This window comes from Scyliorhinus torazame, chromosome 11 (assembly GCF_047496885.1).
Source record: "Scyliorhinus torazame isolate Kashiwa2021f chromosome 11, sScyTor2.1, whole genome shotgun sequence".
In the NCBI taxonomy this organism is placed as follows: domain Eukaryota; kingdom Metazoa; phylum Chordata; class Chondrichthyes; order Carcharhiniformes; family Scyliorhinidae; genus Scyliorhinus; species Scyliorhinus torazame.
Window position 1 is genome coordinate 68,521,248 of NC_092717.1, and position 24,755 is coordinate 68,546,002.

Sequence of the window (24,755 nt, forward strand, 5' to 3'; positions counted from 1 at the left end):
GTCTATCCTTCATCACAGACTCACTGCATACTATTTCTGCCTGTTCAACAGCTACCCTATCCTCTGATCCTTAGCTCTGATTCCCATCCTCCTGCCAAACTAGTTTAAACCCTCCCGAAGAGCTCTAACAAACATTCCACCCAGGATATTGGTGCCCCTCCAGTTTAGGTGCAATCCGTCTTTCATGTACAGATCCCACCTTCCCCAGAAGGTATCCCAATGATCCACATATATGAAGCCTTCCCTTCTGCACCAGCCCTGTAGCCACGTGTTCAGCTGCACTCGCTCTCTGTTCCTTGCCTCACCAGCATGTGGCACCAGTAGAAATCCTGAGATTACTACTCTGCTTGTCCTGCTCTTTAGCTTCCAACCTAACTCCCTAAAATCACTTTTTAGATCTGTCATGATATTCAAACACACACATCATGATAGACACACCAACAGACAAATCAGAACACACAACACCACAACCAATCACAGACAAAGACAGGGACAGTATAAAAGGACAAACACGACACCTGGTGGGCAGTAGATCTGGGGACAAGGACAACGACAAGACCTGTTTTTACGTCACAGACAGGGAGTCCCCACGTGCAGAGTATCAAGACAAAACTGTAGATAGTAAGTTTGAATAAAACAGCGTTGTACCAAATACAACTGTGTTGGCTCATCTGTGTGTCAGAACGCCCAACACCACATGGTACAGGAGTGGATCGATACCTGCCATTCTGGACATGGACCTCACCAATAAACCGCAGCCGTTGCAAGTCGCGGGGAACCTTGGTACCAATTGGAAGCTCTTCAAGCAGCGATTCGACCTGTACATCAGAGCCAACGAGAAACAGAGTGCCTCGGACGAAACAAAGATTGCAATGCTCCTCTCCTACGCAGGTCAGCACGCCCTCGACGTCTTCAACTCACTGGTGTTCGAAGAAGGCGAAAACCAATCCAAGTATGACACAGTCATTCTCAAGCTAGACCAGCACTTTAATGTTGAAGTGAATGAAAGTTTTGAAAGATATCTCTTTCAGCAACGCCTGCAAGGTAAGGAGGAGCTTTTTCAACCCTTTTTGACGCACCTCCGAATTCTAGCGCAGTCCTGCGGTTATGGCAACACCTCAGAGTCCATGATCAGGGACCAGATTGTTTTTGGCGTTGCCTCCAGTGGCCTACGCCAGCAGCTTCTTAAAATCAAAAGCCTCACCTTAGCGTCTGCAGTGGAAGCCTGTGTCCTCCACGAGAATGCAACCAGCCGTTTTGTCCGATTTCAGGCGTCTGAATTGGCACGGAGGGGGTCCCCAGCCGTCGAATCGGCAAGCCAGGCTGCCCACGACGCCGAACGCATCCAGGCCATCGATTATCTCCCGACCCGCGGCCCCGACGAGTGCGGCCGCTTCCCGCGCTTTTCGCGGTCTCCCGCGCTTGTGCGCGCCAAAACCAACGGCAACATCGAGGGACGCACCGCGCAGGCGCGCCCAATGCAAGATCGCACTGCGCATGCGCAGTGGCGCAACGAACGCCGTGATGTCATGACGTGCGGCAACTGTGGAGCTGTACACTTAAAAGGGCAATGTCCTGCTAAAAACCGACAGTGCCTCCGATGTGGCAAGATGGGCCACTATGCTGCCTACTGTCGTGCGGCTCAACCCATGGATCCTACACATCTCCGACAACCTCGCAGACATGTCAGGACCGTCCAGCCCACGCATCAAGACTTCCAGCTAAATGATGCAGATGACCAGGATGCCTTCCGGGTTTCCATCATCGATGTAAACAGGGTCAACGCCATCAATCCGGCCGATGAGTGGAGTGCCACCCTAACGGTCAACCGATCACACGTCACCTTCCGTCTGGACACCGGCGCATCCGCCAACCTGATTGCATATTCTGAATTCCAGGCCATGAAAGTTAAACCACTCATCACGCCATCCCGGCTCAAGATGGTTGATTATAACGGGAACGTCATCCCGTCCATGGGTTCTTGCCAGCTACAGGTAACTCACAAAACGCACACGGCCACACTCCCCTTCGAAGTTGTTGGCTCATCAAAAGATTTGTTACTGGGCGCACAGGCGTGTAAGGTCCTTCACCTGGTACAGCGCATTATGCCTCTCTCTCCAGATGAGATATCCGACTTCCCGGATGCTGAGTTCCACGCAAATCTCCATTCCCTCCTTGCTCACAACCAGGAGGTATTTGAAGGCATGGGGACAATGCCACACACTTACAAGATTCGCCTCAAACCGGACACCATCCCAGTCGTTCACGCACCTCGCAGGGTTCCTGCGCCACTCAAAGACCGCCTCAAGTTGCAGCTGCAGGCTCTTCAGGACCAAGGGGTCCTATCCAGGGTCACGGAGCCCACGCCATGGGTCAGCTCCATGGTCTGTGTAAAAAAGCCCTCTGGCGAGATCCGCATATGCATAGATCCTAAAGATCTAAATAACAACATTATGCGGGAACACTATCCCATCCCCAAACGAGAGGAAATCACCAGCGAGATGGCCCAAGCCAAAATATTTACCAAACTGGAAGCGTCCAAAGGATTTTGGCAGATCCAATTGGACCCGGCCAGCCGAAGGCTATGCACGTTTAAACACCCCTTTCGGCAGATTCTGCTACAACCGGATGCCATTTGGCATCATCTCGGCATCTGAGGTTTTCCACCGAATCATGGAGCAGATGATGGAAGGCATCGAAGGGGTATGTGTATATGTGGACGATATCATCATTTGGTCCACCACTCCGCAGGAGCACATGCGTTGTCTACGACGCGTCTTCGCCCGCATACGACAAAATGGCCTGCGTCTCAACCGCGCCAAGTGTGCTTTTGGCCAGACTGAGCTGAAGTTCCTCGGGGACCACATCTCACAATCAGGGGTCCGTCCCGATGCAGACAAAATTAGCGCCATCACAGCCATGCCACGGCCGGCTGACAAGAAGGCTGTCCTAAGATTCTTGGGCATGGTCAACTTCCTTGGGAAGTTCATTCCCAACCTTGCTTCTCATACAACGGCTATGCGCCATCTCGTGAAGAAATCAACAGAATTCCAATGGCAACAATCGCACCAGCTGGAATGGGAGGAGCTCAAGCACAAACTGGTCACGGCACCAGTGTTGGCGTTCTTCGACACGGCTCGCCCAATAAAATCTCAACGGATGCCAGCCAATCTGGTATTGGAGCAGTACTCTTGCAGAAAGATAGCACGTCGCCATGGGCCCCGGTTGCATATGCCTCACGAGCCATGACCCCTACGGAACAGCGCTACGCGCAAATAGAAAAAGAATGCCTGGGCTTGTTAACTGGATTGGACAAGTTCCACGATTATGTGTATGGTCTTCCACGATTCACAGTCGAAACTGACCACTGGTCAACATAATAAACAAGGACCTGAACGACATGACCCCTCGCCTCCAGCGCAGCTTACTTAAACTCAGGAGGTATGATTTCGAACTGATCTACACTCCGGGGAAGGATCTCATCGTGGCGGACACGCTCTCCCGAGCAGTGAGTACACCACCAGATCCGGGGCGGAGGGGTTCGTCTGTCAAATTGAGGCACACGTTACTCTGACAGCAGCAAATCTGCCGGCTGACGACCCAAGTCTGGCCCGCATACACGCAGAGACAGCGACTGACCCCCTTCTACAGCGAGTGATGTGCCACATGGCGGAAGGGTGGCTCAAAGGGCAGTGCCCGCAGTTTTATAATGTGCAAGATGACCTTACCAACATTGACGGGGTCCTTATGAAGTTAGACAGGATTGTCATTCCGCACAGCATGCGCCAGATGATTCTTAATCAACTACACGAAGGCCACTTGGGAGTCGAGAAATGCAGACGGAGGGCCCGAGAGGCGGTATATTGGCCGGGTATTAATGAAGACATAGCCAATATGGTGCTCAATTGCACAACCTGTCAGAGGTTTCAGCCGGTGCAACCTCCGGAGACGCTTCTACCACACGAGATGGTGACGTCCCCCTGGGTGAAGGTGGGTGTTGACCTATTTCACGCGCTCGGCAGAGATGACATCATTATTATAGATTACTATTCCAATTACCCGGAAGTCATACCTCTACATGATCTGACGTCGTCCGCAGTCATTGGGGCCTGCAAGGAAACATTTGCTCGCCATGGCATTCCAATGACTGTCATGTCGGACAATGGACCCTTTTTCACCAGCCGTGAATGGTCGTCCTTTGCCGCAGCATATGGTTTCGCTCATGTGACGTCCAACCCTCTACATCCACAGTCGAATGGGAAGGCAGAGAAGGGCGTTCACATTGCCAAGCGGCTCCTCTGCAAGGCGGGTGCTACCGGATCGGACTTTAACCTCGCCTTGCTGGCCTATCGATCGGCTCCGCTAGCCACGGGTCTCTCGCCAGCACAGCTCCTGATGGGTCGCTCCCTCAGGACGACGGTGCCATCCATCCTGGCACCAACAACGGACCATGATACGGTTCTTCGTAAGATGCAAATGCAGCGTGATCGCCAGAAGAGTCTGTACGACACACGGGCAATGGACCTTCCCCCCCTGTCCTCCGGAGACAAAGTACGCATCCATCTACCGCATGGTGGCTGGTCAGCACCGGCCGAAGTTCTCCGACGTGTGGCTCCCCGCTCGTTCCTGATACGCATGCCGGATGGTTCAGTGCGTCGCCGCAATCGGCGCGCCCTTCGCCGACTTCCACGCTCGCAACCACACTGTACACACACGCCGGATCCTCAACAGGCTTCCGAGGATGACTTTGTGGAGCTGCCGCAGATCACGCCCCTTCCATCGCCACCCATGGCCAGGCTTGCACGTCAGCCGGTGGTTCTTGACCCACCCTTGAGGCGGTCAACCCGAATTTGTCGCACACCCATTAGACTGGACTTATAACACTGTTCATACGTTTAAAAAGTTAAACACTACTGTATTATAACCTGTTGTTGTTTATCGTTCCAGATATCGTTTGATCAGACCACTATTCAAAGTTTTTTTTTCCGCATTCATGTTTTGTTATGGTACAACCTCGTTAGCATGACGCACCCGACATCGCCCCATGTAAATAGTTACGTCATATGCACATGCTGTACACAACACACACACACACTCTTAGATGCACTCACGACACGATTATATTTATAACCACGTAGGCACATATATTTGTAAAAAGGGGGGATGTCATGATATTCAAACACACACATCATGATAGACACACCAACAGACAAATCAGAACACACAACACCACAACCAATCACAGACAAAGACAGGGACAGTATAAAAGGACAAACACGACACCTGGTGGGCAGTAGATCTGGGGACAAGGACAACGACAAGACCTGTTTTAACATCACAGACAGGGAGTCCCCACGTGCAGAGTATCAAGACAAAACTGTAGATAGTAAGTTTGAATAAAACAGCGTTGTACCAAATACAACTGTGTTGGCTCATCTGTGTGTCAGAACGCCCAACACCACAAGATCCTCATCCCTTTTCTTAATTATGTCATTGGTGCCTATGTGCACCACGACTTCTGATTGCTCACCCTCCCTTATAAGAATCTTGTAGACTCGATCCGAGACATCCCCGACACTGGCACCCGGGAGGCAACATACTTTCCGGGAATCTCGTTCGCGACCACCGAATCTCCTATCCTTCCCCTAACCATTGAGTCTCCTATTACTATTGCATTTCTATTCTTCCCCCCTTCCCTTCTGAGCCACAGAGCCAGGGTCACTGCCAGAGACCTGGCCGCTAGGGCCTTCCCCGGAGAATCAGCCCCCCCAACAGCATCCAAAACTTGTTTTGAAGGGGACCGGTCACGAGGGATTCCTGCACTGTCTGCCTGTTTGTTTTCTTTCCCCTGACTGTAACCCAGCTACTCTTGTCCTGCACCTTGGGTGTGGATACCTCCCTGTAACTCCTCTCTATCACCCCCTCTGCCTCCCGGATCCATCGAGCTCCAGTTCCCTAATGCGGTCTCCGAGGAGCTGGAGTTGGGTGCACTTCCCGCAGGTGTAGTAAGTGGGGACACTAGTGGTGTCCCTCACCACCCACATCCTACAGGAGGAGCATTCAACTGCCCTAGCTTCCATCCCCTCTGATCTGAATTCCCAAAGAGATTTAAAAGGAAAAAAAAGATTAAACACCCATTAGACACTTAAAATTCTTTATACGTAATGCCTCTACTCTCTCAAGTGAACCCTCTAAAATTGGTGATTCTGCTCAATGATGCAACGATAGCTTGCTGCCCCCAAAAAGCAAAAACAAACAACAAAACAAAAACAAACAAACAACTCTTACCTGACAGAATGTAGCTGCCCTATGAACCAACTGGAACTCTGCTCCCAGTCAGCTGCACTCTCTGTAAACTCCTGGCTCCCTTCACACTCTTTGAGGAAATGTAGGAAATGAAATGGAAGGAGCACCTTACTCCCTCCTCACCTAACTCCCTCAGTCACCAAACTCTCACGATAGCACTCAACTGCACCCAAATTCAGCATATGAGAGTCTCTCTACGGGGTGATTCTGTATGAGATTTTCTCTGTATGAGGGTCTCTCTGTATGAGGGTTTCTCTGAATGAGGGTTTCTCTGTATGAGGGTCTCTCTGTATGAGGGTTTCTCTGTATGAGGGTCGCTGTATGAAGGTTTCTCTGTATGAGAGTCTCTCTGTATGAGGGTCTCTCTGTATGAGGGTCTCTCTGTATGAGGGTTTCTCTGTATGAGGGTCTCTCTGTATGAGGGTCTCTCTGTATGAGGGTCTCTCTGTATGAGGGTTTCTCTGTATGAGGGTCTCTCTGTATGAGGGTTTCTCTGTATGAGGGTCTCTCTGTATGAGGGTCTCTCTGTATGAGGGTTTCTCTGTATGAGGGTCTCTGTATGAAGGTTTCTCTGTATGAGAGTCTCTCTGTATGAGGGTCTCTCTGTATGAGGGTCTCTCTTCTTGAGGGTCTCTCTGTATGAGGGTCTCTCTGTATGAGGGTTTCTATGTAAGGGGATCTCTGTATGAGAGTCTCTCTGTATCAGAGTCTCTGTGAGGGTTTCTCTGTATGGGGATCTCTGTATGGGGATCTCTGTATGGGGGTCTCTGTATGGGGATCTCTGTATGGGGGTCTCTCTGTGAGAGTCTCTCTGTATGAGAGTCTCTCTGTGTGAGGGTTTCTCTGTATGGGGATCTCTGTATGGGGATCTCTGTATGGGTGTCTCTCTGTATGGGGATCTCTGTATGGGGATCTCTGTATGAGAGTCTCTTTGTATGAGAGTCTCTCTGTATGGGATCTCTGTATGGGGATCTCTGTATGGAGGTCTCTGTATGGGGGTCTCTCTGTATGGGGATCTCTGTATGGGGATCTCTGTATGGGGGTCTCCCTGTGAGAGAGTCTCTCTGTATGAGAGTCTCTCTGTGTGAGGGTTTCTCTGTATGGGGATCTCTGTATGGAGATCTCTGTATGGGTGTCTCTCTGTATGGGGATCTCTGTATGGGGATCTCTGTATGAGAGTCTCTTTGTATGAGAGTCTCTCTGTATGGGGATCTCTGTATGGGGATCTCTGTATAGGGATCTCTGTATGGAGATCTCTGTATGAGAGTCTCTCAGTATGAGAGTCTCTCTGTATGGGGCTCTCTGTATGGGGGTCTCTCTGTATGGGGGTCTCTCTGTATGGGGATCTCTGTAAGGGGTTCTCTCTGTATGGGGATCTCTGTAAGGGGTTCTCTCTGTATGGGGATCTCTGTCTCAGGATCTCTGTATGGGTCTCTCTGTATGGGGGTCTCTCTGTATGGGATCTCTGTATGGGCGTCTCTCTGTATGGGGGTCTCTGTATGGGTCTCTCTGTATGGGGGTCTCTCTGTATGGGGGTCTCTGTATGGGGGTCTCTCTGGGGATCTCTGTAAGGAGGTCTCTCTGTATGGGGATCTCTGTATGGGGATCTCTGTATAGGGATCTCTGTATAGGGATCTCTGTAAGGGGGTCTCTCTGTATGGGGATCTCTGTATGGGGATCTCTCTGTATGGGGTTCTCTGTATAGGGATCTCTGTATGGGGATCTCTGCATGGGGGTCTCTGTATGGGGATCTCTGTATAGGGGTCTCTGTATGGGGATCTCTGTATGGGGGTCTCTGTATGGGGGTCTCTCTGTATGGGGGTCTCTGTATGGGGATCTCTGTATAGGGGTCTCTCTGGGGATCTCTGTGAGGGGGTATCTCTGTATGGGGGTCTCTCTGGGGATCTCTGTATGTGGGGATCTCTGTATGGGGATCTCTGTATAGGGATCTCTGTATAGGGATCTCTGTAAGGGTGTCTCTCTGTATGGGGATCTCTGTATGGGTATCTCTGTATGGGGGTCTCTGTATAGGGATCTCTATATGGGGATCTCTGTATGGGTCTCTCTGTATGGGGGTCTCTCATATGGGGTTCTCTGTATGAGGATCTCTGTATGGGAGTCTCTGTGTATGGGGATCTCTGTATGGGTCTCTCTGTATGGGGGTCTCTGTATGGGGATCTCTGTATGGGGATCTCTGTATGGGGATCTCTGTATGGGGGTCTCTGTATGGGGGTCTCTCTGTATGGGGGTCTCTGTATGGGGATCTCTGTATGGGGGTCTCTCTGGGGATCTCTGTAAGGGGGTATCTCTGTATGGGGATCTCTGTATGGGGGTCTCTCTGGGGATCTCTGTATGTGGGTCTCTCTGTATGGGGATCTCTGTATGGGGATCTCTGTATGGGGATCTCTGTATAGGGATCTCTGTATAGGGATCTCTATAAGGGGGTCTCTCTGTATGGGGATCTCTGTATCGGTATCTCTGTATGGGGGTCTCTGTATCGGGATCTCTGTATGGGGATCTCTGTATGGTCTCTCTGTATGGGGGTCTCTCTGTATGGGGATCTCTGTATGAGGATCTCTGTATGGGGGTCTCTGTATGGGAGTCTCTGTGTATGGGGATCTCTGTATGGGTCTCTCTGTATGGGGATCTCTGGATGGGGATCTCTGTATGGGGGTCTCTCTGTATGGGGATCTCTGGATGAGGATCTCTGTATGGGGGTCTCTCTGTATGGGGATCTCTGTATGGGGTTTCTGTATGGGGATCTCTGTATGGGGATCTCTGTATGGGGATCTCTGTATGGGGTTCTCTGTATCGGGATCTCTGTATGGGTCTCTCTGTATGGGGGTCTCTGTATGGGGATCTCTGTATGGGGGTCTCTCTTTATGGGGATCTCTGTATGAGAGTCTCTCTGTATGGGGATCTCTGTATGGGGGTCTCTTTGTATGAGGGTTTCTACGTAAGGGGCTCTCTGTATGAGAGTCACTCTGTATGAGGGTCTCTCTGTATGGGGATCTCTGTATGGGGATCTCTGTATAGGGATCGCTGTATGGAGATCTCTGTATGAGAGTCTCTCTGTATGAGAGTCTCACTGTATGGGGATCTCTGTATGGGGGTCTCTGTATGGGTCTCTCTGTATGGGGGTCTTTCTGTATGGGGGTCTCTCTGTATGGGGATCTCTGTAAGGGGTTCTCTCTGTATGGGGATCTCTGTCTCGGGATCTCTGTATGCGTCTCTCTGTATGGGGATCTCTGTATGATGATCTCTGTATGGGGATCTCTGTATAGGGATCTCTGTATGGGGATCTCTGTATGGGGGTCTCTCTGTATGGGGATCTCTGTATGAGAGCCTCTCTGTATGGGAATCTCTGTATGAGAGTCCCTCTGTATGCGAGTCTCTCTGTATGAGAGTCTCTCTGTATGAGGGTCTCTCTGTATGAGTGTTTCTATGTGTGGGGGTCTATAGTGAGAGTCTCTCTACGTGAGTGATTCTCTTTGAGGGTCTCTCTGTAAGAGGGATTCTATGTATGAGGGTTTCTACGTGTGAGGGTTTCTATGCATGGAGATCTCTGTATGAGAGTCTCTCTGTCTGAGAGTCTATGAGAGTTTCTATGTATGGGATCTCTGTGTCAAAGTCACTCTGTATGTGAGTCTCTCCGTATGAGAGTCTCTATATATGAGGGTTTCTATGTATGGGGATCGCTGTATGAGTGTCTCTCTGCGAGAGTCTTTCTCTCTGAGGGTCTCTCTGTAGGAATCTCTCTATGAGGATCTCTGTGTGATGGTCTCTGGGTGAGGGTCTCTGTGTGAGGGTCTGTGTGTGAGGGTCTCTGTGTGAGGGTCTCTGCGTATTAGGGTCTCTGTGTGAGGGTCTCTGTGTATTAGGGTATCCGTGTGAGGGTCTCTGTGTATTAGGGTCTCTGTGTGAGGGTCTCTGTGTGAGGGTCTCTGTGTGAGGGTCTGTGTGTGTGAGGGTCTCTGGGTGAGGGTCTCTGGGTGAGGGTCTCTGTGTATTAGGATCTCTGTGTAGTAGGGTATCTGCTTGAGGGTCTCAGTGTGAGGGTCTGTGTGTGAGGGTCTCTGTGTGAGGGTCTCTGTGTGAGGGTCTCTGTGTGAGGGTTTCTGTGTATTAGGGTCTCTGTGTGAGGTTCTCTGTGTGAGGGTCTCTGTGTATTAGGGTATCCGTGTGAGGGTCTCTGTGTATTAGGGTCTCTGTGTGAGGGTCTCTGTGTGACGGTCTCTGTAGAGAGTCTGTGTGTGTGAGAGACTCTGTGTGAGGGTCTCTATGTATTAGGGTCTCTGTGTGAGGGTCTCAGTGTGAGGGTCTGTGTGTATGAGGGTCTCTGTGTGAGGGTCTCTGTGTGAGGGTCTCTGTGTGAGGGTCTCTGTGTATTAGGGTCTCTGGGTGAGGGTCCCTGTGTGAGGGTTTCTGTGGATTAGGGTCTCTGTATTAGGGGCTCTGTGTGAGGGTCTCTGTGTGAGGGTCTCTGTGTGAGGGTCTGTGTGAGGGTCTCTGTGTATTAGGGTCTCTGCGTGAGGGTCTCTGTGTGAGGGTCTCTGTGTATTAGGGTCTCTGTGTGAGGATCTCTGTGTATTAGGGTCTCTGTGTGAGGGTCTCTGTGTGAGGGTCTCTGTGTATTAGGGTCTCTGTGTGAGGGTCTCTGTGTATTAGGGTCTCTGTGTATTAGCGTCTCTGTGTGAGGGTCTCTGTGTGAGGGTCTCTGTATGAGGGTCTCTGTGTGAGGGTCTCTGTACGAGGGTCTCTGAGTGAGGGTCTCTGTATGTGGGTCTCTGTGCGAGCATCTCTGTGTGAGTGTCTGTGTGAGGGTCTCTGTATTAGGGTCTCTGTGTGATGGTCTCTGTGTGAGGGTCTCTGTGTATTACGGTCTCTGTGTGAGGGTCTCTGTGTGAGGGCCTCTGTGTATTAGGGTCTCTGTGTGAGGTCCTGTGTGTGAGGGTCTCTGTGTGAGGGTCTCTGTGTGAGGGTTTTTGTGTATTAGGGTCTCTGTGTGAGGTTCTCTGTCTGAGGGTCTCTGTGTGAGGGTCTCTGTGTGAGGGTCTCCGTTTATTAGGGTCTCTGTGTGAGGGTCTCTGTGTGAGGGTCTCTGTGTATTAGGGTCTCTGTGTGAGGGTGTCTGTATTAGGGTCTCTGTGTGAGGGTCTCTGTGTTAGGGTCTCTGTGTGAGGGTCTCTGTGTGAGGGTCTCTGAATGAGGGTCTCTGTGTAAGGGTCTCTGTGTGAGGGTCTCTGTGTGTGGGTCTCTGTGTGAGGGCTCTGTGTGAGGGTCTCTATGTGAGAGTCTCTGTGTGTGGGTCTCCGTGTGAGGGTCTCTGTGTGTGGCTCTCTGTGTGAGGGTCTCTGTGTGAGGGTCTCTGTGTGGGGGTCTCTGTGTGAGGGTCTCTGTGTGAGGGACTCTGTATGAGGGTACAGTGTGAGGGTCTCTGTGTGAGGGTCTCTGTGTGAGGGACTCTGTATGAGGGTCACTGTGTGAGGGTCTCTGTGTGAGGGTCTCTGTATGAGGCTCTCAGTGTGAGGGTCTCCGTGTCAGGGTCTCTGTGTGAGGGTCTCTGTGTGAAGATCTCCATGTATTAGGGTCTCGGTGTCAGGGTCCCCGTGTGAGGGTCTCTGTCTGAGGGTCTCTGTCTGAGGGTCTCTGTGTATTAGGATCTCTGTGTAGTAGGGTATCTGCTTGAGGGTCTCAGTGTGAGGGTCTGTGTGTGAGGGTCTCTGTGTGAGGGTCTCTGTGTGAGGGTCTCTGTGTGAGGGTTTCTGTGTATTAGGGTCTCTGTGTGAGGTTCTCTGTGTGAGGGTCTCTGTGTATTAGGGTATCCGTGTGAGGGTCTCTGTGTATTAGGGTCTCTGTGTGAGGGTCTCTGTGTGACGGTCTCTGTAGAGAGTCTGTGTGTGTGAGAGACTCTGTGTGAGGGTCTCTATGTATTAGGGTCTCTGTGTGAGGGTCTCAGTGTGAGGGTCTGTGTGTATGAGGGTCTCTGTGTGAGGGTCTCTGTGTGAGGGTCTCTGTGTGAGGGTCTCTGTGTATTAGGGTCTCTGGGTGAGGGTCCCTGTGTGAGGGTTTCTGTGGATTAGGGTCTCTGTATTAGGGGCTCTGTGTGAGGGTCTCTGTGTGAGGGTCTCTGTGTGAGGGTCTGTGTGAGGGTCTCTGTGTATTAGGGTCTCTGCGTGAGGGTCTCTGTGTGAGGGTCTCTGTGTATTAGGGTCTCTGTGTGAGGATCTCTGTGTATTAGGGTCTCTGTGTGAGGGTCTCTGTGTGAGGGTCTCTGTGTATTAGGGTCTCTGTGTGAGGGTCTCTGTGTATTAGGGTCTCTGTGTATTAGCGTCTCTGTGTGAGGGTCTCTGTGTGAGGGTCTCTGTATGAGGGTCTCTGTGTGAGGGTCTCTGTACGAGGGTCTCTGAGTGAGGGTCTCTGTATGTGGGTCTCTGTGCGAGCATCTCTGTGTGAGTGTCTGTGTGAGGGTCTCTGTATTAGGGTCTCTGTGTGATGGTCTCTGTGTGAGGGTCTCTGTGTATTACGGTCTCTGTGTGAGGGTCTCTGTGTGAGGGCCTCTGTGTATTAGGGTCTCTGTGTGAGGTCCTGTGTGTGAGGGTCTCTGTGTGAGGGTCTCTGTGTGAGGGTTTTTGTGTATTAGGGTCTCTGTGTGAGGTTCTCTGTCTGAGGGTCTCTGTGTGAGGGTCTCTGTGTGAGGGTCTCCGTTTATTAGGGTCTCTGTGTGAGGGTCTCTGTGTGAGGGTCTCTGTGTATTAGGGTCTCTGTGTGAGGGTGTCTGTATTAGGGTCTCTGTGTGAGGGTCTCTGTGTTAGGGTCTCTGTGTGAGGGTCTCTGTGTGAGGGTCTCTGAATGAGGGTCTCTGTGTAAGGGTCTCTGTGTGAGGGTCTCTGTGTGTGGGTCTCTGTGTGAGGGCTCTGTGTGAGGGTCTCTATGTGAGAGTCTCTGTGTGTGGGTCTCCGTGTGAGGGTCTCTGTGTGTGGCTCTCTGTGTGAGGGTCTCTGTGTGAGGGTCTCTGTGTGGGGGTCTCTGTGTGAGGGTCTCTGTGTGAGGGACTCTGTATGAGGGTACAGTGTGAGGGTCTCTGTGTGAGGGTCTCTGTGTGAGGGACTCTGTATGAGGGTCACTGTGTGAGGGTCTCTGTGTGAGGGTCTCTGTATGAGGCTCTCAGTGTGAGGGTCTCCGTGTCAGGGTCTCTGTGTGAGGGTCTCTGTGTGAAGATCTCCATGTATTAGGGTCTCGGTGTCAGGGTCCCCGTGTGAGGGTCTCTGTCTGAGGGTCTCTGTCTGAGGGTCTCTGTGTATTAGGATTTCTGTGTGAGGGTCTCTGTGTGAGGGTCTCTGTGTGAGGGTCTCTGTGTGAGGGTCTCCGTGTATGAGGGTCTCTGTGTGAGGGTCTCTGTGTGAGGGTCTCTGTGTATTAGGGTCTCTGTGTGAGGGTCTCTGTGTTAGGGTCTGCGTGTGAGGGTCTCTGTGTGAGGGGCTCTGTGTGAGGGTCTTTGTGTATTAGGGTCTCTGTGTGAGGGTCTCTGTAGTAGGGTCTCTGTGTATTAGGGTCTCTGTGTGAGGGTCTCTGTATGAGGGTCTCGGTGTGAGGGTCTCTGTATGAGGGTCTCTATGTGAGGGTCTCTGTGTGAGGGTCTCTGTATGAGGCTCTCAGTGTGAGGGTCTCCGTGTGAGGGTCTCTGTGTGAGGGTCTCTGTGTATTAGGGTCTCTGTGTGAAGATCTCCGTGTATTAGGGTCTCTGTGTGAGGGTCCCTGTGTGAGGGTCTCTGTCTGAGGGTCTCTGTGTGAGGGTCTCTGTGTGAGGGTCTCTGTGTATTAGGGTCTCTGTGTGAGGGTCTCTGTGTGGGGGTCTCTGTGTGAGGGTCTCTGTGTGAGGGTCTCTGTATGAGGCTCTCATTGTGAGGGTCTCCGTGTGAGGGTCTCTGTGTGAGGGTCTCTGTGTATTAGGGTCTTTGTGTGAAGATCTCCGTGTATTAGGGTCTCTGTGTGAGGGTCCCTGTGTGAGGGTCTCTGTCTGAGGGCCTCTGTGTGAGGGTCTCTGTGTGAGGGTCTCTGTGTATTAGGGTCTCTGTGTGAGGGTCTCTGTGTGAGGGTCTCTGTGTGAGGGTCTCTGTGTGGGGGTCTCTGTGTGAGGGTCTCTGTGTGAGGCTCTCATTGTGAGGGTCTCCGTGTGAGGGTCTCTGTGTGAAGATCTCCATGTATTAGGGTCTCTGTGTGAGGGTCCCCGTGTGAGGGTCTCTGTCTGAGGGTCCCTGTGTATTAGGATTTCTGTGTGAGGGTCTCTGTCTGAGGGTCTCTGTGTGAGGATCTCTGTGTGAGGGTCTCCGTGTATTAGGGTCTCTGTGTGAGGGTCTCTGTGTGAGGGTCTCTGTGTATTAGGGTCTCTGTGTGAGGGTCTCTGTGTGAGGGTCTCTGTGTATAAGGGTCTCTGTGTGAGGGTCTCTGTGTGAGGGTCTCTGTGTATTAAGGTCTCTGTGTGAGGATGTCTGTATTAGGGTCTCTGTGTATTAGGGTCTCTGTGTGAGGGTCTCTGTAGTAGGGTCTCTGTGTATTAGGGTCTCTGTGTGAGGGTCTCTGTATGAGGGTCTCGGTGTGAGGGTCTCTGTATGAGGGTCTCTGTGTGAGGGTCTCTGTGTGAGGGTCTCTGTATGAGGCTCTCAGTGTGAGGGTCTCCGTGTCAGGGTCTCTGTGTGAGGGTCTCTGTGTATTAGGGTCTCTGTGTGAAGATCTCCGTGTATTAGGGTCTCCGTGTGAGGGTCTCTGTGTGAGGGTCTCTGTGTGAAGATCTCCATGTATTAGGGTCTCTGTGTGAGGGTCCCCGTGTGAGGGTCTCTGTGTATTAGGATTTCTGTGTGAGGGTCTCTGTGTGAGGGTCTCTGTGTGAGGATCTCTGTGTCAGGGTCTCCGTGTATTAGGGTCTCTGTGTGAGGGTCTCTGTGTGAGGGTCTCTGTATTAGGGTCTCTGTGAGAGGGTCTCTGTGTGAGGGTCTCTGTGTGAGGGTCTCTGTATTAGGGTCTCTGTGTGAGGGTCTCTGTGTGAGGGTCTCTGTATTAGGGTCTCTGTGTGAGGGTCTCTGTATGAGGGTCTCTGTATTAGGGTCTCTGTGTGAGGGTCTCTGTGTGAGGGTCTCTGTGTATTAGGGTCTCTGTGTGAGGGTGTCTGTATTAGGGTCTCTGTGTATTAGGGTCTCTGTGTGAGGGTCTCTGTGTTAGGGTCTCTGTGTTAGGGTCTGTGTGTGAGGGTCTCTGTGTGAGGGTCTCTGTGTGAGGGTCTCTGTGTATTAGGGTCTCTGTGTGAGGGTCTCTGTGTGAGGGTCTCTGTGTATTAGGGTCTCTGTGTGGGGGTCTCTGTGTGAGGGTCTCTGTGTGAGGGTCTCTGTATGAGGGTCTCTGTGCGAGCATCTCTGTGTGAGGGTCTGTGTGAGGGTCTCTGTATTAGTGTCTCTATGTGATGGTCTCTGTGTGAGGGTCTCTGTGTATTACGGTCTCTATGTGAGGGTCTCTGTGTGAGGGCCTCTGTGTATTAGGGTCTCTCTGTGAGGGTCTCTATGTGAGGGTCTCTGTGTATTAGGGTCTCTGTGTGAGGGTCTCTGTGTGTGGGTCTCTGTGTGAGGGTCTCTGTGTGAGGGGCTCTGTATTTGGATCTCTGTGTAAGGGTCTCTGTGTGAGGGTCTCTGTGTGTGGGTATCTGTGTGAGGGCTCTATGTGAGGGTCTCTATGTGAGGGTCTCTGTGTGAGGGTCTCTGTAGTAGGGTCTCTGTGTATTAGGGTCTCTGTGTGAGGGTCTCTGTATGAGGGTCTCGGTGTGAGGGTCTCTGTATGAGGGTCTCTGTGTGAGGGTCTCTGTGTGAGGGTCTCTGTATGAGGCTCTCAGTGTGAGGGTCTCCGTGTCAGGGTCTCTGTGTGAGGGTCTCTGTGTATTAGGGTCTCTGTGTGAAGATCTCCGTGTATTAGGGTCTCCGTGTGAGGGTCTCTGTGTGAGTGTCTCTGTGTGAAGATCTCCATGTATTAGGGTCTCTGTGTGAGGGTCCCCGTGTGAGGGTCTCTGTGTATTAGGATTTCTGTGTGAGGGTCTCTGTGTGAGGGTCTCTGTGTGAGGATCTCTGTGTCAGGGTCTCCGTGTATTAGGGTCTCTGTATTAGGATCTCTGTGTGAGGGTCTCTTGTGAGGGTCTCTGTGTGAGGGTCTCTGTATTAGGGTCACTGTGTGAGGGTCTCTGTGTGAGGGTCTCTGTGTGAGGGTCTCTGTATTAGGGTCTCTGTGTGAGGGTCTCTGTATGAGGGTCTCTGTATTAGGGTCTCTGTGTGAGGGTCTCTGTGTGAGGGTCTCTGTGTATTAGGGTCTCTGTGTGAGGGTGTCTGTATTAGGGTCTCTGTGTATTAGGGTCTCTGTGTGAGGGTCTCTGTGTTAGGGTCTCTGTGTTAGGGTCTGTGTGTGAGGGTCTCTGTGTGAGGGTCTCTGTGTGAGGGTCTCTGTGTATTAGGGTCTCTGTGTGAGGGTCTCTGTGTGAGGGTCTCTGTGTATTAGGGTCTCTGTGTGGGGGTCTCTGTGTGAGGGTCTCTGTGTGAGGGTCTCTGTATGAGGGTCTCTGTGTGAGGGTCTCTGTATGTGGGTCTCTGTGTGAGTGTCTCTGTGTGAAGATCTCCATGTATTAGGGTCTCTGTGTGAGGGTCCCCGTGTGAGGGTCTCTGTGTATTAGGATTTCTGTGTGAGGGTCTCTGTGTGAGGGTCTCTGTGTGAGGATCTCTGTGTCAGGGTCTCCGTGTATTAGGGTCTCTGTATTAGGGTCTCTGTGTGAGGGTCTCTGTGTGAGGGTCTCTGTGTGAGGGTCTCTGTATTAGGGTCACTGTGTGAGGGTCTCTGTGTGAGGGTCTCTGTGTGAGGGTCTCTGTATTAGGGTCTCTGTGTGAGGGTCTCTGTATGAGGGTCTCTGTATTAGGGTCTCTGTGTGAGGGTCTCTGTGTGAGGGTCTCTGTGTATTAGGGTCTCTGTGTGAGGGTGTCTGTATTAGGGTCTCTGTGTATTAGGGTCTCTGTGTGAGGGTCTCTGTGTTAGGGTCTCTGTGTTAGGGTCTGTGTGTGAGGGTCTCTGTGTGAGGGTCTCTGTGTGAGGGTCTCTGTGTATTAGGGTCTCTGTGTGAGGGTCTCTGTGTGAGGGTCTCTGTGTATTAGGGTCTCTGTGTGGGGGTCTCTGTGTGAGGGTCTCTGTGTGAGGGTCTCTGTATGAGGGTCTCTGTGTGAGGGTCTCTGTATGTGGGTCTCTGTGTGAGGGTCTCTGAGTGAGGGTCTCTGTATGAGGGTCTCTGTGCGAGCATCTCTGTGTGAGGGTCTGTGTGAGGGTCTCTGTATTAGTGTCTCTATGTGAGGGTCTCTGTGTGAGGGCCTCTGTGTATTAGTGTCTCTGTGTGAGGGCCTCTGTGTATTAGGGTCTCTGTGTGAGGGTCTCTATGTGAGGGTCTTTGTGTATTAGGGTCTCTGTGTGAGGGTCTCTGTGTGAGGGTCTCTGTGTGTGGGTCTCTGTGTGAGGGTCTCTGTGTGAGGGGCTCTGTATTTGGATCTCTGTGTAAGGATCTCTGTGTGAGGGTCTCTGTGTGTGGATATCTGTGTGAGGGCTCTTTGTGAGGGTCTCTATGTGAGGGTCTCTGTGTGTGGGTCTCTGTGTGAGGGTCTCTGTGTGAGGGTCTCTGTGTGTGGGTCTCTGTGTGAGGGTCTCTGTGTGAGGGACTCTGTATAAGGGTCACTGTGTGAGAGTCTCTGTGTGAGGGTCTCTGTATGAGGCTCTCAGTGTGAGGGTCTCCGTGTGAGGGTCTCTGTGTGAGGGTCTCTGTCTGAGGGTCTCTGTGTATTAGGATTTCTGTGTGAGGGTCTCAGTCTGAGGGTCTCTGTGTGAGGGCCTCTGTGTGAGGGTCTCCGTGTATTAGGGTCTCTGTGTGTGGGTCCCTGTGTGAGGGTCTCTGTTTATTAGGGTCTCTGTGTGAGGGTCTCTGTGTGAGGGTCTCTGTGTATTAAGGTCTCTGTGTGAGGATGTCTGTGTGAGAGTCTCTGTGTATTAGGGTCTCTGTGTGAGGGTCTCTGTGTGAGGGTCTCGGTGTGAGGGTCTCTGTATGAGGGTCTCTGTGTGAGGGTCTCTGTGTGAGGGTCTCTGTATGAGGCTCTCAGTGTGAGGGTCTCCGTGTGAGGGTCCCTGTGTGAGGGTCTCTGTGTATTAGGGTCTCTGTGTGAAGATCTCCGTGTATTAGGGTCTCTGTGTGAGGGTCCCTGTGTGAGGGTCTCTGTCTGAGGGTCTCTGTGTGAGGGTCTCTGTCTGAGGCTCTCAGTGTGAGGGTCTCCGTGTGAGGGTCCCTGTGTGAGGGTCTCTGTGTGAGGGTCTCTGTGTGAGGGTCTCTGTCTGAGGGTCTCTGTGTGAGGGTCTCTGTGTGAGGGTATCTGTGTATTAGGGTCTCTGTATGAGGGTCTCTGTGTGAGGGTCTCTGTGTGGGGGTCTCTGTGTGAGGGTCTCTGTGTGAGGGTCTCTGTATGAGGCTCTCATTGTGAGGGTCTCCGTGTGAGGGTGTCTGTGTGAGGGTCTCTGTGTGAAGATCTCCATGTATTAGGGTCTCTGTGTGAGGGTCCCCGTGTGAGGGTCTCTGTCTGAGGGTCTCTGTCTGAGGGTCTCTGTGTATTAGGATTTCTGTGTGAGGGTCTCTGTCTGAGGGTCTCTGTCTGAGGGTCTCTGTGTGAGGATCTCTGTGTGAGGGTCTCTGTGTATTAGGGTCTCTGTATGAGGGTCTCTGTGTGAGGGTTTCTGTGTATTAGTATTTCTGTGTGAGGGTCTCTGTGTGAGGGTCTCTGTGTGAGGATCTCTGTGTGAGGGTCTCTGTGTGAGGGTATCTGTGTATTAGGGTCTCTGTATGAGGGTCTCTGTGTGAGGGTCTCTGTGTGGGGGTCTCTGTGTGAGGGTCTCTGTGTGAGGGTCTCTGTATGAGGCTCTCATTGTGAGGGTCTCCGTGTGAGGGTGTCTGTGTGAGGGTCTCTGTGTGAAGATCTCCATGTATTAGGGTCTCTGTGTGAGGGTCCCCGTGTGAGGGTCTCTGTCTGAGGGTCTCTGTCTGAGGGTCTCTGTGTATTAGGATTTCTGTGTGAGGGTCTCTGTCTGAGGGTCTCTGTGTGAGGATCTCTGTGTGAGGGTCTCCGTGTATGAGGGTCTCTGTGTGAGGGCCTCTGTGTGAGGGTCTCTGTGTATTAGGGTCTCTGTGTGAGGGTCTCTGTGTGAGGGCCTCTGTGTATTAGGGTCTCTGTTTGAGGGTCTCTGTATGAGGGTCTCTGTGTATTAGGGTCTCTGTGTGAGGGTCTGCGTGTTAGGGTCTGCGTGTGATGGTCTCCGTGTGAGGGGCTCTGTGTGAGGGTCTCTGTGTATTAGGGTCTCTGTGTGAGGGTCTCTGTAGTAGGGTCTCTGTGTATTAGGGTCTCTGTGTGAGGGTCTCCGTATGAGGCTCTCAGTGTGAGGGTCTCAGTGTGAGGGTCTCCGTGTGAGGGTCTCTGTGTGAAGGTCTCTGTGTATTAGGGTCTCTGTGTGAAGATCTCCGTGTATTAGGGTCTCTGTGTGAGGGTCCTGTGTGAGGGTCTCTGTCTGAGGGTCTCTGTGTGAGGGTCTCTGTGTGAGGGTCTCTGTGTATTAGGGTCTCTGTGTGAGGGTCTCTGTGTATTAGTATTTCTGTGTGAGGGTCTCTGTGTGAGGGTCTCTGTGTGAGGATCTCTGTGTGAGGGTCTCCGTATATTAGGGTCTCTGTGTGAGGGTCTCTGTGTGAGGGTCTCTGTGTGAAGATCTCCATGTATTAGGGTCTCTGTGTGAGGGTCCCCGTGTGAGGGTCTCTGTGTATTAGTATTTCTGTGTGAGGGTCTCTGTGTGAGGGTCTCTGTGTGAGGATCTCTGTGTGAGAGTCTCCGTATATTAGGGTCTCTGTGTGAGGGTCTCTGTGTGAGGGTCTCTGTGTATTAGGGTCTCTGTGTGAGGGTGTCTGTATTAGGGTCTCTGTGTATTAGGGTCTCTGTGTGAGGGTCTCTGTGTTAGGGTCTGTGTGTGAGGGGCTCTGTGTGAGGGTCTCTGTGTGAGGGTCTCTGTGTATTAGGCTCTCTGTGTGAGGGTCTCTGTGTGAGGGGCTCTGTGTATTAGGGTCTCTGTGTGAGGGTCTCTGTGTGAGGGTCTCTGTATGAGGATCTCTGTGTGAGGGTCTCTGTATGTGGGTCTCTGTGTGAGGGTCTCTGAGTGAGGGTCTCTGTATGAGGATCTCTGTGCGATCATCTCTGTGTGAGGGTCTCTGTATTAGGGTCTCTGTGTGATGGTCTCTGTATGAGGGTCTCTGTGTATTACGGTCTCTGTGTGATGGTCTCTGTGTGAGGGCCTCTGTGTATTAGGGTCTCTGTGTGAGGGTCTCTATGTGAGGGTCTCTGTGTATTAGGGTCTCTGTGTGTGGGTCTCTGTGTATTAGGGTCTCTGTGTGTGGGTCTCTGTGTGAGGGTCTCTGTGTGAGGGTTTCTGTGTAAGGGGGTCTGTGTGAGGGTCTCTGTGTGTGGGTCTCTGTGTGAGGGCTCTATGTGAGGGTCTCTGTGTATTAGGGTCTCTGTGTGAGGGTCTCTGTGTGAGGGTCTCTGTGTGGGGGTCTCTGTGTGAGGGTCTCCGTGTGTGGGTCTCTGTGTGAGGGTCTCTGTGTGAGGGACTCTGTATGAGGGTCTGTGTGAGGGTCTCTGTGTGAGAGTCTCTGTATGAGGCTCTCAGTGTGGGGGACTCCGTGTGAGGGTCTCTGTGTGAGGGTCTCTGTGTGAAGATCTCCATGTTTTAGGGTCTCTGTGTGAGGATCCCCGTGTGAGGGTCTCTGTCTGAGGGTCTCTGCGTGAGGGTCTCTGTGTATTAGGATTTCTGTGTGAGGGTCTCTGTGTGAGGGTCTCTGTGTGAGGGTCTCCGTGTATTAGGGTCTCTGTGTGAGGGTCTCTGTGTGAGGATCTCTGTGTATTAGGGTCTCTGTGTGAGGGTCTCTCTATTAGGGTCTCTGTGTATTAGCGTCTCTGTGTGAGGGTCTCTGTATGAGGGTATTGGTGTGAGGGTCTCTGTGTGAGGTTCTCTGTATGTTGCTCTCAGTGTGAGGGTCTCCGTGTGAGGGTCTCTGTGTGAGGGTCTCTGTGTATTAGGGTCTCTATGTGAAGATCTCCGTGTATAGGGTCTCTGTGTGAGGGTCCCTGTGTGAGGGTCTCTGTCTGAGGGTCTCTGTCTGAGGGTCTCTGTGTGAGGGTCTCTGTGTATTAGGGTCTCTGTGTGAGGGTCTCTGTTAGGGTCTCTGTGTATTAGGGTATCTGTGTGAGGGTCTCTGTATTAGGGTCTCTGTGTATTAGGGTTTCTGTGTGAGGGTCTCTGTGTTAGGGTCCGTGTGTGAGGGGCTCTGTGTGAGGGGCTCTGTGTGAGGGTCTTTCTCTCTTAGGGTCTCTCTGTAGTAGTCTCTCTATGAGGGTCTCTGTGTATGAGGGTCTCTGTGTGAGGGTCTCTGTGTGAGGGTCTTTCTCTCTTAGGGTTTCTCTGTAGGAGTCTCTCTATGAGGGTCCCTGTGTGAGGGTCTCTGTGTGAGGGACTCTATGAGGGCCTCTCACTATGAGAATTGTTCTGACTTGAGTTCTCTCTCTATGAAAGTTTCACTGTGAGGGTCTTGCTATATAAGTGTGCCTCTGTAAAAGTGTCTCTGCGTACGAAGGCCTTTGTTGTATGATCACCTTCCTGTGCGAGGGTATCCCTCCCTATTGGGAGACCATTTATTTTGCAGTCGGGGCCATGAATTGACATTAGCTACAAGTTACATAAGTATATATTGGCTGATCTGATGGGATTTTCCAGCTGACAAGAATTGTTTTCTTCTTGTTTAGGGTGAACAGGGTGATGCAGGAAGTAAGGTACGTGGATGTTTAATACCATATATTAAAATGTAATAGATATGAAACTGACAAAGCTGGGGTATATGTTGCCAGCAAACTAGGCTCTGCACTTGTATTGGGATTTGTAAATTCTGCTCAGTAATGCCTGGGTCCTACCTGTTACACGTTGCACTGTGAAACACACAGGGTTTGAAACATAAACAGTCAGAGATAAACAGGAAACAGTGGATATATTCAGCAACTCCGGCAGCATGTGTAGGGAAGAGAAACAGAGTTATCAGGTTGAAGACTTTTCATCAAAACTGAAAGATGTTAATAAATGAACAGCTTCGAAGTGCAGAGCCAGGCAACTTGAGGCGGGGCGTGGGCAGTTGTGCAGCTGTGCGTGGGAAGAACAAAGGGGAAGGAGAGGGCAGAGATGATTGAGTGACACACAAGTGATAATGTGCAAGTCAAAAGTGGCTGGGAATGAATATGTTCAGGAAAAAAAGATGAGTCCTGAGGAGGTGTAGGTGGTTACAATGGAACAGCAATGGATGAGGGCAGTATTGAAACCTTCTAACCTGCGGGGAGTGTGAAAATCAGGTAAGCTTTTTTTTTCTCTCTGTAATTGTCAAGTGGATAAATGGAAGGGATAACAGAGCGGGCAGTGCAATGATCCTGCAGGATTTTCGAGGTGAGGGACACAGTCAGTGGCCCTGCTGAGTTCACCTCTGGGAAGTGCAGCCACAAGTCGTGGTACACATCGGTCCCAACGACATAGGTAGGAAAAGGGACAGGGATGTAAAACAGGAATTCAGGGAGCTAGGGTGGAAGCTGAGAGCCAGGACAGACCATGTTGTCATCTCTGGTTTGCTGCCAGTGCCACGTGCTAGCGAAGTGAGGAACAGGGAGAGAGTGCAGTTAAACACGTGGCTACAGGGATGGTGTAGGAGGGAGGATTTCAATTACTTGGATAATTGGAGCACATTCTGGGGAAAGTGGGACCGGTACAAACAGGACAGGTTACACCTGAACCAGAGGGGAACCAATATCCTGGGAGGGAAATTTGCTACAGCTCTTCGGGGGGGTTTAAAGTAATTTGGCAGGGGGATGGGAAACTGATTTGTAGTCCAGGAGATAGCGTTGCTGGAGTTCAGGAAGTTGTGGGTAGTGCAGTACTAAGGAAGGTACCAAGGTCAAAAGAGTGGACCTGCAGGCATCAAGGTGGTTTGAAGTGTGTCTACTTCAATGCGAGGAGTATCAGGAATAAGGTTGGTGAGCTTGAAGCATGGATTGGTACCTGGGACTACGATGTTGTGGCCATTACGGAGACGTGGATAGAACAGGGGCAGGAATGGTTGTTGGAGGTTCCAGGGTTTAGATGTTTCAGTAAGATTAGGAGTAGCATTGTTAATCAAGGATAGTGTAATGGCTGCAGAAAGGCAGTTTGAGGAGGATCTGTCTACTGAGGTAGTGTGGGCTGAAGTTAGAAATAGGAAAGGAGCGGGTACTTTGTTAGGAGTTTTCTATAGGCCCCCAAACAGTAACAGAGATGTGGAGGAAAAGATTGCAATGCAGATTTTGGATAGGTGCGGTAGTCACAGGGTAGCTGTCATGGGTGACTTTAACTTTCCAAATATTGATTGGAACCACGATAATTCGAATAGTTTGGATGGGGCTGTTTTTATCCAGTGTGTGCAGGAGGGTTTCCTCACACAATATGTGGATAGCCCGACAAGAGGCGGGGCCACATTAGATTTGGCACTGGGTAATGAACCAGTCCAAGTGTTAGATTTGGTTGTGGGAGAGCACTTTGGAGATAGTGACCACAATTCGGTGACTTTCACTATAGCAATGGAGAGGGATAGGAACATACGGCAGGGCAAGGTTTATAACTGGGGGAAGGGTAATTACGATGCGATTAGGCAAGAATTGGGGAGCATAAGATGGAAACAGGAACTGTCAGGGATAGGCACAATTGAGATGTGGAACTTGTTCAAGGAGCAAATACTGTCTGTCCTTGACATGTGTGTCCCTGTCAGGCAGGGAGGAAATGGTCGAGTGAGGGAACCATGGTTTACAAAAGAGGTTGAATGTCTTGTCAAGAGGAAGAAGGGTGAGAAAACAAGGTTCAGTTAGAGCACTTGAAGGATACAAGATAGCTAGGAAGGAGCTCAAGAAAGGGCTTAGGAGAGCTAGGAGGAGGCATGAGAAGTCCTTGGTGGGTAGGATCAAGGAAAACCCCAAGGCTTTTTACACTTATGTGAGGAATAAAAGAATGACCAAGGTGAAGTTAGGGCCGGTCAAGGACAGTAGTGGGAACGTGTGCATGGAGTCTGAAGATATAGTAGAGGCTCTAAATGAATACTTTACTTCAGTGTTCACAAAGGAGAGGGGCCATGTTGTTGAGGAGGATAGTGCGATACAGGGTGGTAGGCTGGAGGAGGTAGATATTCGGAAGGAAGATATGTTAGAAATTTTGAGAAGCCTGAGGATAGATAAGTCCCCTGAGCCTGATGGGATATATCCTAGGATTCTTTGGGAGGCGAGGGATGAGATTGCAGA

General features: G+C 51.2%; 1 protein-coding gene across 1 annotated transcript in view; it reads left to right on the plus strand.

The window, feature by feature from the left end:
• Positions 1-24,755, plus strand: part of LOC140385324 (collagen alpha-1(XV) chain-like) — a 531,657-nt gene that overhangs the window by 128,253 nt on the left and 378,649 nt on the right. The window contains 1 exon segment of the mRNA XM_072467384.1: positions 22,200-22,226. Within this exon segment, the coding sequence (XP_072323485.1) occupies positions 22,200-22,226 (27 nt within the window).